Source organism: Dermacentor silvarum, chromosome 11, assembly GCF_013339745.2.
Source record: "Dermacentor silvarum isolate Dsil-2018 chromosome 11, BIME_Dsil_1.4, whole genome shotgun sequence".
Lineage (NCBI taxonomy): Eukaryota > Metazoa > Arthropoda > Arachnida > Ixodida > Ixodidae > Dermacentor > Dermacentor silvarum.
In genome coordinates, this window is record NC_051164.1 from 63092730 (window position 1) to 63106130 (window position 13401).

At 47.1% G+C, this 13401-nt stretch overlaps 1 protein-coding gene across 1 annotated transcript; it reads right to left on the reverse strand.

Moving 5' to 3' along the window:
- Nucleotides 1–1881: 1881 nt before the first annotated feature.
- Nucleotides 1882–13398, reverse strand: LOC125941316 (monocarboxylate transporter 9-like). Its single transcript, XM_049658329.1, has 4 exons — nt 12960–13398; nt 9358–9501; nt 5898–6129; nt 1882–2080 (listed from the first exon to the last, which is right to left on the reverse strand). Exons 1-4 carry the CDS (start codon nt 13396–13398, stop codon nt 1882–1884), a joined length of 1014 nt encoding a protein of 337 aa, XP_049514286.1.
- Nucleotides 13399–13401: the final 3 nt, after the last annotated feature.

A 13401-nucleotide genomic window follows, 5' to 3' on the forward strand; every position in this document is an offset into this window, starting at 1 on the left:
TTTTTTTTTTTAACTTTTTTTTTTTTTTTAGCCTTGATGGAAATGTCGCTTCCGCGGCCGAGATAGAAGGCGCGGATACCGCGGCTGGTAGGTTAAACATTTTTACGGCGGTATCTCGAATCGCTTACAACTAGCAGCTCCGTTCCTTGCGTTGTAAAATTCATGTTTAGCTCCACACATGGTTCCCCTTACTCCGGACAGCATCGGCGACGCCTTAGCCGCGTCCATGGTGTGCGCCTGCTGGTCGGCTGGGCTGGCTCCTGCAGGTGGCTTGGCCGCTTCTTCGTGACCTTCCCTCTGCTGCTCGTCCTTATTCGGGCCGGGCTGTTCCGGCTCATCGGCCACGGGTCCTTCGCCACCGACTCCCGATACAGCGGCTGAGGCGGTGCCCAAGTTGCCGGCTGAAGCCGCGCTCGACAGGTCTCCGCCAGCCGCAGACATCTGCGCGTGAGACGGGGTCGAAGTGGGATTGCAATTATTACGGCGAAAGCCTTATATGTCTTATCAGTCAGTGGACCTTGAGCGAATACACGTCGACGACACGAAAGGCACAAAAAGACTGCGAACCCCCGACCTTTGGGGGGAGTTGAGTCCACGGCCTTTGGTGTTAAGGCTACGAACCCTCGCGTCCTTTAATGGAAGTCGAGTCCTCGGCCTTTGGTGTGAGTCGAACCCACCACCTTTGGTGGTACTTAAGGCGAGGGTAATTAGGCACAGGTAATTAAGATAGAGTTAATTAAGGCACTCGGAACCCTTGACCTGTGGTGGGAGTCAAACCCACGACCTTTGGTGTTAATGAAGGCGGTAGTTAATTAGGGCACAGTTAATGAAGGTAGAGTTGATTAAGGCACTCGAACAAACGACTTTGGGTGGGAGTCGAACCTTGAATCTTTGGAATTGAATTAAGGGGGATGACTAAGCAACGTAGACTAAGCGAATTAAGGGGGATGACTAAGCGAATTAAGAGGATGAGGAAGCGAAGTAAGAGGAATGAGAGAATGTGAAACAAGAGATTGTGAAACAGAGCACGTCATGTGTCTGTCTTGAATGCATCGGCACTCGGGCTTTCGCCTTCAAGTCGTCCTAGGGATAACATAAGAGACCCTGTGAATTTTTGTCTCACCAAAGTAATAAAACGCATCGCCTCCTAGATTGGTCACGTGTAACGGCGCGCGGCGCCCCATCGCGGAGGACATGTGAAAGGTATCGAGTTTCCTACAAAAATCACTAGAGGCAAATTAGGCGCTAGTGTCAACCGGAGATGTAGGCATGTTGGTCAGCTACCATGGGGATCGTGTGTATATATATTATAGTTATTAGTACACGTAGTTGCTTGAACTTCATCCTTGTTTCTAACAGCTCTGTGACGTCGTTAACTGACCATAATCATCTAAACGTTACGCTATATATAAACGCAACAATGTGTAATGATTATCCGTGTGCGCAGAAACTATAATGCTTAATCCACACGGACACAAGAACACCTGAAGCCACAAGCTCGAATATTTGGCAAATCCATGTATTTCCCATCATTCCCGTCACAGCTGGACACTTAAGCACAAAGCTAGCGTTTTCTGCAATAAATTCAAATAAAATCTCTGTTTAAAGACACAATAAAATACGAATATAAGGTAGTGCTGGACTGATGAACTGCACATCTGAGGCACCGAACCTATCTCCGTGTGATGTCATCTATAATATTTGGGCACACTTACAACCAATGCTTTCTAGGCCTGTTTACATTCAGACAACATCCCCACCCCGCGTAATTCGCCACCCATTGACAGCTCATTTGCCCCGTGCGCTCTAAAACGCCATAAAACGCGACAATATCGTCATCAGTTGTCGTTCAACGAGTGTGATCGAAACGGCACTTTCCGCTCACAGCGAACGGAACCTAATTCCCACCGGAAGAAGCGGGGCGCGCACCTTGGAAGTTTCCGGTTTGTAGGCCCCGTCGTCCTCGGCGCCTTTCGCTCCGCTTCCGACTGCCGTCGAGCCCTCAGAGACTGCTGCCGGCGCTGCATGCGACGGCCGATGGATAGGAGCGATCGGGTCGTCCGGAGACATCCATGCAGGCCTGCGTAGGAAAGAGTGTTTTGGCCTCCCCACGAATTATCACCGTTTATTCATTTAAGCAGTAAGTTAATTTATTATTGCCGTAGCAGTTATATTCACACTCCAACCGTATTTCTGCCGTTGCCGTCGCCGTGATGTTCCGTATAAAGTCCAAACGCGATTACATCGTCGCCGCGCGCCGTACGCTGTATGCGCGAGTGAAAGCTTGCGAGGGTCAGCTGACGATTCGCGGCTAAATCTCGCGCGCGCGAGGGAGAAAGGCGGGGCGGAAGCGCGCCGTCTTCGCTCGCACGCGAGGCACGGGGAGGAGGCGATGAAGAGGGAGGGGGGGGCGGCTTTCTCCTCCGGCGGCTGCTGCTCACGGGGCGCCTGCGCGGGCGCCGTATCTTGAAAGGGATCTGCGACGTCGGCAAAGTGCGCGCCCGCGCGGACCTCATTTTCAAAGCGATCTGCTATGTGGACAAAGTACGGCGACGGCTGGTAGCTTAGTATGCGCTGTGCTTTCGACGTTTAGTTCGCCTTGAAGCGAGAGACGGCGCGAAGGTCAATTCGCTCGCTGCTGCTGCCGCGCCTCCTCACTTCAGCGATTTGACAGCGAGTGTCCGCGGTCATCGGGTGAGAGGTGTTCACGTTTACGTGTGTGCGCGTGACGCCCCGTGCTTGTTAATTTAGTAAGCGAAGGTTTACAACTTTATACGGCCGATAAAACTGCTATCCCTACTTCGTATAGCTGTCTACTAATTTGCTATCGCAATCCATGCTTCGCCTTTCGGGCGAAACTGCGGCTTTCTTATCAATCAATTAACCGTAGAGAATATACAACTTTGTCTTGGGAAGCATATGCCTGAGTAAGCCACGCACGGAGGAAAAAATAGGACTATAGGAAGGAGGGCCACGTGACATTCTTGAAGCCTCTTCATAAAAAAATATAATGGAAAGGCTCAGGCGAAATATGTCTTCACTACGTGATACGCAAGCCGTCATTTCTGGCCGCTGAGCGCGCCGCCAGTACGGGAGATAGTGGAGCGGAGCGCAAGTGGACCGGGTAGGTCGTGACAATTGAGGTCGTCGCCAGGAGCTATACCAGGAACCTAAACAATGACTTTAAAGGTCAGGCAACTATGGAGGGCTTACTTCCCAAGAGTCAACGTGCACTGGAAGAAGGGGTGGCGTCTGAGGAGTCGGCCTGCCGAGGATAGCTGCCTGACACGTGGTCCCTCTCAGTTTTAATGCGAATCATACTTCTCCAAGTGCAGCCACTTTTTTTTTTTTTTTTTTTTGCAGACAGGCTGGCAGTGCGGTATCTTGTTCTTTTGGTGGGCCGATCCCGGTTAGAGTGCAGTCTAAAACTACGTGCCACAGACCCGGGTCGACTGGGCATGGGCCACGGGTTATATGTATTGATCAAGTTCACTGGGGCCCCTGCGTATTTGTCATTGGCTTTTAGTTTGCTTTTAATCTTATATATTGACATTGTAATCATTCTGTCTTACTTATGATACTTATGGGCACTACAACATATACTAATTTCAACATCACCTCTTGCTGTTTGCTACAATGCATGAATGCTTCTCATTACGTAGACGTCAAGTACAGCTGAGTCTGCCAAATTTTATTTTACTTCCTCCATGAAGCCATGCCACGCTGCAAAAAATAAGTGCAAATTAAAAAAATCACAGAAATTTTCTGTACAGCAAAATAATTTTTCTGTAAATGCTCTCACAAAAACCTGCTAAATAATAAACAGAAATGCCCTGTTCTTCGATGATCTCCAGCCTGTAAATCGAGTCAAAACTAAAGTATAAGCATTCTAAATTATTGTAACTGCATAGAAAGCTACAAAATAACAATCTAGAATTTTTTCTTTTCGTAAACGGCGTATTTCGCACACATTACGCACGACTTTGAGTGTCTGCGGTACTGTTTTGATGCACCGCGCCATATTCAAGATGGCTGCTCTTCGAGTCAAGGCATGTCTGGACTGCTCCGCTTCTTCTTTCGCCACCTTTAAGAGGTGAGTGGTTTTCTTTTCAAATACGTTACAAAGAGTGCAAGACGTATTATTTCACCCGATACTTTCCACGTGGTTATGAAACAGAACAAGACTGCAATTCCCGCAAAGAAAATTCATGAGGAGAGTAACAAAATTTAGCAACTAGGCGTGTTCCGACATTTCAGCTGACGTTGCGCTTTGTGAAACCACGTCTGATATGGGTCTTAAAGTTTGCTTTACTACCTTGTAATAGCACACGTAAGGGCTAGCCACTGTGCTTGATAAATGTCTAAAGGTCTATTTCCGCCTTTTCTGAATGTACATGTTTTTTGCGGTGGCTGCGAGAAAAAAAAAAAAAAAAACTCGTTCCACGAACTGAACCCGTATTTTGCGTGAGCGTACTTTCTCTCATTTTTGCCGTCATTGTTTACCTGATTAGTCTCTTATTGCTTATATAATTGTTTATTTTATTTTATTGCGCGCCTCTCCAAGCGGCGAATTATGTCGGGCGCTGAAGCTATCCGCTCCGCTCTACCTGAGCGAGCTGGCACAGCGCCAGCTGTGCTCATGACGTCATCCGCAGCGCTGCTCGACTATCCTTATCTAGGTAATCCATCATCCGCTGTGACAGCTGTGCCGCTGACTTTTCTCTTGGCACTGTGCCAACTTTTATCGCCGAGCTTCACACACCCGCATCCTGAATTTTCAAAGTTTGGGCACATACGCGCATGCGTATGTGTGCGTGAGTTCTCAACAAAGCTCACTCAGCGACGTTTTAGGTTTTAGCGACGATTATGTGATTAGCTTGTTGGAGTGACTGAAAAGTGCGACCTTTTTCTGTTGTGTAATATTTTATTTGTATGGATGTTGGCATATGAAACCGCCGTATATCAGGGCACATGACATCAAGTATTGATTTTGTTGCTTCGGTTGCTGCGGTTCGAGTGTTTTAGTGCATTAACGTCGGGCAAATATTTTGCCTGGCCACTGAGTACGTCGTTTCATTTTGAACATACTTAGCGGGTACAATGGACTGCGTGGCTCGGTGTACTATGTGCGCATTTTAAGAACACAGCGCAGAAGGTGCTAGTACCCGAGTCGCGAAGATGTGCTGCCATCACGCTAGTGGCCACAAAGAATTGCTCGCATGTCTTCCGCTAGCCTTACTTCCTGACTCTGACGAAGAATAACTAAATATATGAATGATGGGCAGCGGAAATAATAAATAAATGGACAAAATTTAGCATAAATTGGACTGCAGAAAAACGCTTAGTAAAAGAAATTAAAAAGGCAGCATGTGTCATTGTTTTGCGTAACAAATTCTAAACAGTTTCCGCAATGTGTCCACCGTTTTCCATTATCACGACTATTTTCTACCTTGTGCCATTTTGCTTGATATTTTTTTAGGAAATAGCTGAAGTGTGATCTCCCTGCACCGTATGGTGCACTCGAAGGGGCGTGTAAGTGTTGTATATGGTGAATTCTGTAAATATCTGCTACTGAAGTAAATGCCGATTTTTTTTCCATTCCTGCTGTTCAACGTCACAGTAAAAGAGCCATAGCTCAGATTACAATATGCTCACGATGAACATAGTTTTGTCTTTCATACCCTGTGCGCTTGCGCAACATTTTCAGCGTTGAGGCGCGGTCCAGAAAAGGCGCTGGTAGCACAGGCGTCCATTGAGTAAGATTTTGTGGTAGACTCTAACCGGATATCTTTAGCGAGTTACCTGTCCTTCAGAATGAGACCCAATCAACAAACCCATTTCGCCCGCTTTGGTATTCGCAATGCGTCCGCGAGCCAGCTGTGCAATGCGCTGCGCACCTGGCGATAATTAGGGATCCCCCGAGCGCGTTGAGGGACAGGGCACCGGAGAGGAGCAGGGCACCGTTGAGCCCGTAAGTGTCCACCAGGAACAAGAGCACCACGGGGTACACGATAGCCGCCAAGGCAAACGCCGCCCCGTGCAGGGTCATCGCTTTGCTCCTCCGTGCCGGCGTGAAGTGCAGGTGTATCGCCGTCTCGTTCACCACGGTGGACAGTGCCGACCCGATGCCTGCGAGCACACATGGAACGTCGTTTGCGCAAGCATATGAACATCCGTTTGGCCGACGACAGGTGAGCAATAATAATAATACTAATGAATCAATCAGCCAATAGTTTATTTAACGTGCTCATGAACAACACTAAGGTCAAGGCCTGGTGCTCAGATAAACAAAAACAAAAAAGGTAGAAATACACCAAGCACATGAGCCGAAAATTCGAACCTCTCTGATTTTTTTATAAATATTGTGGCAATTAGTAGGCCTCTAGAAATGTATTCCCAAAATACGTTGCGCGGAAAAAAATTTGCCTGCCTCAGTGACATTGCAATCTACCATTAAAGCAATACATGATGTACTAGAGAAAATCGCAAGAAAATTAACCTTCATTTATAGAAAACGGAAAATTTAGTGCATAAATAACTGAAATACCATAGAAGGATTGTGCTTCGATCCCTAAGCACTTTCTTTTTAAGGCCCCAAGTTTATTTTTGATAGATTTATAACGTAAACAAAGCGTCAACCTGAGACAGCTAGCTTTCAGATTTTTTGTAACAACTTTATATTTGTCCTCAGTCGTCTTGTTTACTATTCTTAGCATTATTGTCTAAATATTTGGCTGAAATATTGTCGCATACAACAGCGAAATATGAGAGTTCAATGGTCCCCTATTTGCAAAAATTCAATATGTAGCGTTTTAACTGTAAATTACGAATTGTGGTGATCCACCTAAAAATATAAGATGTTGCGTATTTCATAGACAATATCTTTCAATTTATTTTAGGAAATTTTATCGCAGTAATTTTAATGCGTAAGCATTCTTGGCGAGTACCCCAGCCCCTTCACGCGAAAAGTGTAATGCCTTGTATCTGCTCAAAAATGCATAATCTCCAAAGTTAACATATTTAATCGTTATTATAGTGTAAGTGTAGATGATTGATAGCTTTATAAGCGACAAAGAACAAATTAAAAAGTTATAAGAGAAAACCCTTAGGGATACATAGGGCTCCTAAGAAAATGCATGGAGAAGCTTTTAGTAGGGGTGGGCCAACTTAAACTTGGGTGGGGGAGCACCTTGAAATTTGGGGGTGGGCCTACTTAAATTTGGGGATGGGCCCACTTGAAATTAATAAAGTAAAACCTAACAATGATACAAAAGAAAAGAAAGAGTGCACGAAGCATGCGCATTTATTCGAACATGCAGAAGTGGAAAGAAAAAAATGAGAAACGACCTTAATCCATGACTTCGTTGTTTGCTAGTGGCACTCGCGCCTCGGCGTTGGTGTACCCTGGTGTGTTTTTGGGTTAACTTTGTGTTTTCCTTGTGTTAACTTTGTGTTAATATGTTGAGGTAAGGTACAGACACACAGAATGCTGGTGAATTCTTGATGTAAACGATGTAGACTACACTATACTGCACTATACTAGGTCCGGCGTCCTCTTCGTCGGAAACTCGACGGTACACAACACTTGGCCCGGCGTCTACTTCTATGGGGAACGGAACGGGCGGGAAACTACCACGCACATGGAGCCATATCATTACTGGTGCGGTGGGTATCTAAGTGTACGATTGTGTGCTTTGGTGTACAGGAATTAGACTTTCCTTGATTGTTTCGAATTATTCCTGGCGCTGAATTAGCTCTTTACTATGCTAAACCTGTGCTCTGATGTCATATCTATCATCAACCATAAGTAGAACCATCGATATCTACCTGTCTTTATTTTTTATGATTTATTTTCAATTTCGTCCCACCTCTGTGACAAACCGAAAGTCGGTCTCTAACCGGAACTTGCTGCGCAATAAACAAGAGTGTCACTCCGTGCTCTTGCCACTAAAGAAAATAAGAAAGAAAAAGCAACAACGTGCGGGCAGATGGCGTAACGTCCTTGAAGTGTGCATGGTCCCGCCCACGGCACTGTAGTTCTAATCGCTTGCAGAAATGAATCAACACTTGGACGTTCGACCACATCAGCAGACAAGGCATTCCAATGGCAATCGTCCGAGGAAAGAAAAAAAAAAGAGTTCTTGAACGTGTTTGTTCTGCATTTGAGCTCGGTCACCTTTTTTGGGTGAAGGCTTGCAATGGTATCTGGTCGTTTATTCGAGTCATCAATGGCAGCAGTGACAGTGATTGATTAAAGGCTACTATTTTACCGAATTCACGCTGAACACATGAATTCAACAGCCGCCACGGAATACTTGCCTGGAGGAAAATAATGCTATTACGCAAGCCAGGTTAGCTGTAATAAAAGCTGTTAAAAAGACGTACACGAGCGATTCTTCGATGATGAGGGAGAGGGTAAAGGTCCAGTGATGATTTAATGGCACTTTTGGTTATGGTCGTACGGTGAATAATTAATAAATTACGGTCGAATACAAATACAAAGAATTTCAAGCATCAAACGTTTTGAACCATTACTGGGAACTCTGTTTCTGTACGTCTCCATTGTTTGTGGTGGTCTCCCTACTTTTCTGCCACTAAACCTCCAAGCGCCTCTTACTATAATCTCTATAGTGGACATGTTTACTTTCCCTCTGCTATCCCTGAACACGAGGGCTTCAAGGAGGCAAGAGGAGCCTAGACTGGCAGCTGGACAGATTTCTTCACATTCCAATCAAACATGTTCCATCGCTTCCCTAGCTTTACTAGTAAAGCAGGAAGCACATGCGTCTTCATCCTTGGTGTACCTCACTTTGGAACTACGCGTTCTAAGGCATCCCGATTTTGTTTTTTTTCCTTGAGGTAGTTAGTCATAGCAGGTTTCTTTTCCATTGTCGCCACCCATGACATTGTCTCAGCCTCTCTCACTTTGCGGTTGACGTTCTTTGTTGCCATGTTGCTGACCATACCGGTCGCATACTTGATGGTAAGCTTCCTAGCTCCTTTCCTCCACTGTGAGTCGATGTCTTGCCTGTGCAAATACCTGAACACCCCCCCCCCCCTCCTTTGCACCCCCATCTACTTTCTTTCATAATCCTCAAGCGAAACGTCACGCTCCACCTGTATTCCTATTGGCTCCTAAGGCGTGACATCACAACATCCTCTCCTTCCTGCACAACCTCGCTCACCTCCTTTCCCTCTATCGTTACTCCTCTACACTTGCGACGTCACACGCTTTCTGTCCCTCTCCACTTTTTCTTCCTCTCCCACGCCACGAGGTAACCGCCGGACGCCGCCGGGTTTTCGTTCACACGAGCGTTCTAATGCTGACGCATTAGTAATATCCGTTGGCAGACTTACCGCAGAACAGTGCTAACACAGGCGCCATGAGCAACAGGCTGTCGATGACAAGACAGGCTATCTGGCCCACGCTGATCAGCAGGGCGCCCGCGATGGACAGTTGCTTCAGCGAGATGGTGCGGCACAACATCGTCGCTACAGGCGCTGCGAAGAGTACAGGGTAAAGCGATGCAATAACGCAAAACTGTGCCAATCTGCTTTTATTCCGATTTCGCGGCGTCAAATTTACGTAACCACCGACGCAAGCATCGGGCGGTAACCCACAGCGTTGTTTGAAACCCCTAATAAAATGCTGTCCACGTTTATAGGCGGTCACTTTTGTTTGCTTTCAAAGCGAATAACGTGGCCAATTTTGACAAGTTCCTTCTTATCCAATTGACTGAGAAGAGGCGAAGAACACGCAGAAGTGGAGACGATTTCAGTGGGGTCGAGCTATCGCAGTGAAAGTAGATAAGCGGATGAGGAGGGTGGTGCCGGCGTCTGGGATTTGCCCGCTTCTCTTTGCTTAGCTTGCGGTGGCTGGTCGAAAATCGTGGCGGCGTGCAACGGAAGGTTAAAAATGCCACTAAAGCGGATGCTCAGCGAGGAAGGGTTGGCAGAGTGATGCCATATACGTGCCTAAAGAGCTTGACAATGTTATACTACCACGGATAAAATTGTATCATACGCAAATAAATCTGTCCTCCCCGGCATCACCCCTGCCACTGCCAGAGCGGATCGGTGGGCAGACGCCTTCTATTCCTTTCGGAACGGGGGACAGTCTCCGGTTATACGAGAAAAAAAAAAAGGTTCAGTTTTGTTCGGCACAATAATGCATCTTTAATGCGCACACTTTGGCGTGGTGAGTTTTCGTGGCTTAGTGACATCGCGTGACAGAAAGGCTAAGTGGGCGCAGCCTGAAAGCTTTTGACCAATAGCGGAGGGCCAACGGCGAAAAAAGGTGTGTAATCAGAAATAATCATTTTTTTTTGTTCTTTCTAATCATGTGTAATCGGTGTGCACAGGTCATATCAGAGAGTTGTCGCGGTTTTCGAGCCGTCGCGTGGCAGACAGGCGAAGCGGCGGCAGCCCGAAAAATGTTTGACCAATAATAGCGGGCTGATTGCAGAAATGGAATAAAAACGGTTGGAAATAGCTTTACGTTATAGCAACCCAAGTTACACTAAAGGGACCATCAACCAATTTTTATGGTAACGATGCTTTTTTAGTGCAATGAAAAGCTTACCGGTCAGTGCGTCGAACCCTGCAGCGGTAACGCGGGAAACACCGTGGAAAACTTTATCACAATTTTTTTATCTGCCGTCGGGATCGATCGTGCTTATGAAGTACTATGCTGGAAACATGCTGGAAACCATGATAGGTGAGCACCAATTTTCGTAATACTCCCGCTCTCGTTTCTTAAAATAGCGCGTGCACGTACTCGACAACGATTTTCCCGTTTCTGACTGAAGCTGCCGAAAGCAAAACTTTCGCGGAAGGGCTTGTGCACTCAGCCCGCCGCTGTTGGTATTGTAAACATTACTATTGATATTGTAGATATTACTGATAACAGCCTCTTTCGTGAAACTCTAACTAGCATTGTGTAACCAGAATTTATCTTTTGTGACACAGCACTATAACATTGTATAGAAAGAAATCTCTTGTATTCTAGCATTTTGTTTTCACATGAATCGCAGCGCTTTGTCTTGTTTACTTCCAAGGTACCACATTTTCTTTTGTGCCACTCCCCTCTATAATGTCTCTGGCCCTGAGAGTATGATAAATAAAATAAAGAATGAAATAAATAAAACAATTGTCTATACGGCGTTTAACAAGACAACGGTGTCCCAGAAGAATATACCAATTGAGGCACCTTCCGCGAAGGAGGGATGTTCGGCTGCGGAAGGTCATGGGTTCGATTCCTGCTGCTGCCTGGCACCAACTGGTTCGTTTAAAATGGTCACAAGCCTACCCCGGCCTGGCGAGCGACTTTCTGCATGGTTGATATGCTTGGGAAAGTAGCCTGCGCCCTTAAAATCCAGCTGAAACCATCGTGAGCGCAGGAAAAAGAGTCTGGCGGTCACATTTCACTAACTTCCCAATATGTGGGCGTCCTTCCAAGCGTCTGAAACTCCCATAGTTGCCGAGCACCGGGCTTGGAACGCGCTTGTGCCTATTTACCGATAGGTATACCCGGCGACAGCACTCGTCTGCCTCCCACAGCAGCGGCCGATGCTCGCCTTTTCCCCAAAGCTGTGGCGGGACGAGGGACGCCTTGAGACTTCTCGCAAATCTCTGTAGGGCACCCTTATAAACCCATATAAACAACCCATATAAATAACCCATACGCGTATATACAACCGAGCGCCCGGTTGAGGTGCATCTCTTCCCATTAGAAAAAAAAATGATGGATTTCCGGTGGCACCGGGGTTTGAAGCAAGCTCTTCCCGCATACGAGACAGGCGCTCTACCAGTTCACTACCACTGCGGTCTCCTGTCACCGCCCGGAATCATAAGTGAACCAATTAATCAATCAAGTAATATTTTCCATAAGAGAACTGATGAATGAGAAGGCAAGTTCGTTTGAAGAAATTTGGGCTCAAGGTTTATGCTTCTGTTGATCGCCCCCCTATTCAGTTGTTATTCTTTTTGTCAGACGACGCTGATGATGGTGATCCTTAGGGAACCTGAACATATATTACAAAAGCAAAGCGTCACATTGCGTGCGCAGTGTGACGAATTTGTGACGCAGTGTCACAAATTTGCTTACGATTGGTGAGGTCCTAACAAAGCAACCAAGTAAAAACACGATTGTGTAAGATATTGGGATGTGGTCAGGCATCCTCACGTAACCACTCTTGCGGTGGCAAGTGTGCAACGAAGCTGGCGACAATAAGATATGTTCTGCAAACTCAAGCCTAAACACGGCGAACGGGAACAATTGAACTAGACGTACGCTAAGGAGGCAACCAAATTGACGTGCTATTCAAGCGATGGCGACGATGCCGACCCTGTCCCGCTGTGGCGTCGTGGTGTGGGACATGGACAGGAATTATCGCCAAAAAAGAAGAAAAGAAAACAACAAATTTTCATTGTTACCCGTTTAGGTACCATCGCACGCCATCAAAAAAATGCACACGTGGCCACGAGGCCAACGTTTTAAACAGGGTACTGGATGCTGTGGCGCCTTGTTTGATTACACTCAAAACACTTTTGCGACTCTCGTTAGCCTTTTAGGCTTAAGAGTGTCGAAACAAACAGCTGATCTCGACAATAACGAAAAATCACCACCAATACTTTGTCCTCTGCAGCGTGAGACCAAACTAAGTGAACGTTCATAAATTATTTCTTGCTGTCATGACCGAGAGCAAGGAGAAAGAACTAACAGCATCGAAGAGGGTGGCGTGTGTGCTGCCATGTTAGGCAATCACGGTAGCCGGTGGAAGCCGCTACGCGGATTTACGGTTGGCAAACGAACATTTCTGGCCGGCGTAAAGCTGGCGATGCGACATGCGACGGCGACAGGTTGCCTTACGCGACGGCCAGACGTGTCACCGTACGACCGCCGCCGTCGATTGAAAATGGCGTACATGTTATATGCAGGCCGTATAGCCCTCACTCACACAGAATGTATGCCAGGCTGTAGATGAAGGCATTCATCCAGGCGACCATGCCCTTGGCGGTGGTCGCGAAGGCGTCGCCCATGGCAAGGAACATCACCGGCATGGCACGACGCAGCAGCGAGCAGCAGAACACGTTCCAGGCAGCAGCCCACGCAACCATCTGGCTGTGCGGGTTATCTGGGGCGAGGCTGCGATCAGCTGGAGGCTGCACAGGTTGCTGCACAGGTTGCTGCTCAGGCTGCTGCTCAGGCTGCTGCTCAGGCTGCTGCTCAGGCTGCTGCTCAGGTTGCTGCTCAGGTTGCTGCTCAGGTTGCTGCTCAGGTTGTTGGAGCTGCTGTTCATGCTGCTGGCGCTGTTCCGGCTGAGCCCCTTGTCCTGGCTCTTCGACGATCTCTTGTGGTTGTTTGGGCTGAGGATGCGGCTGGACTTCGTCTCCCATGGG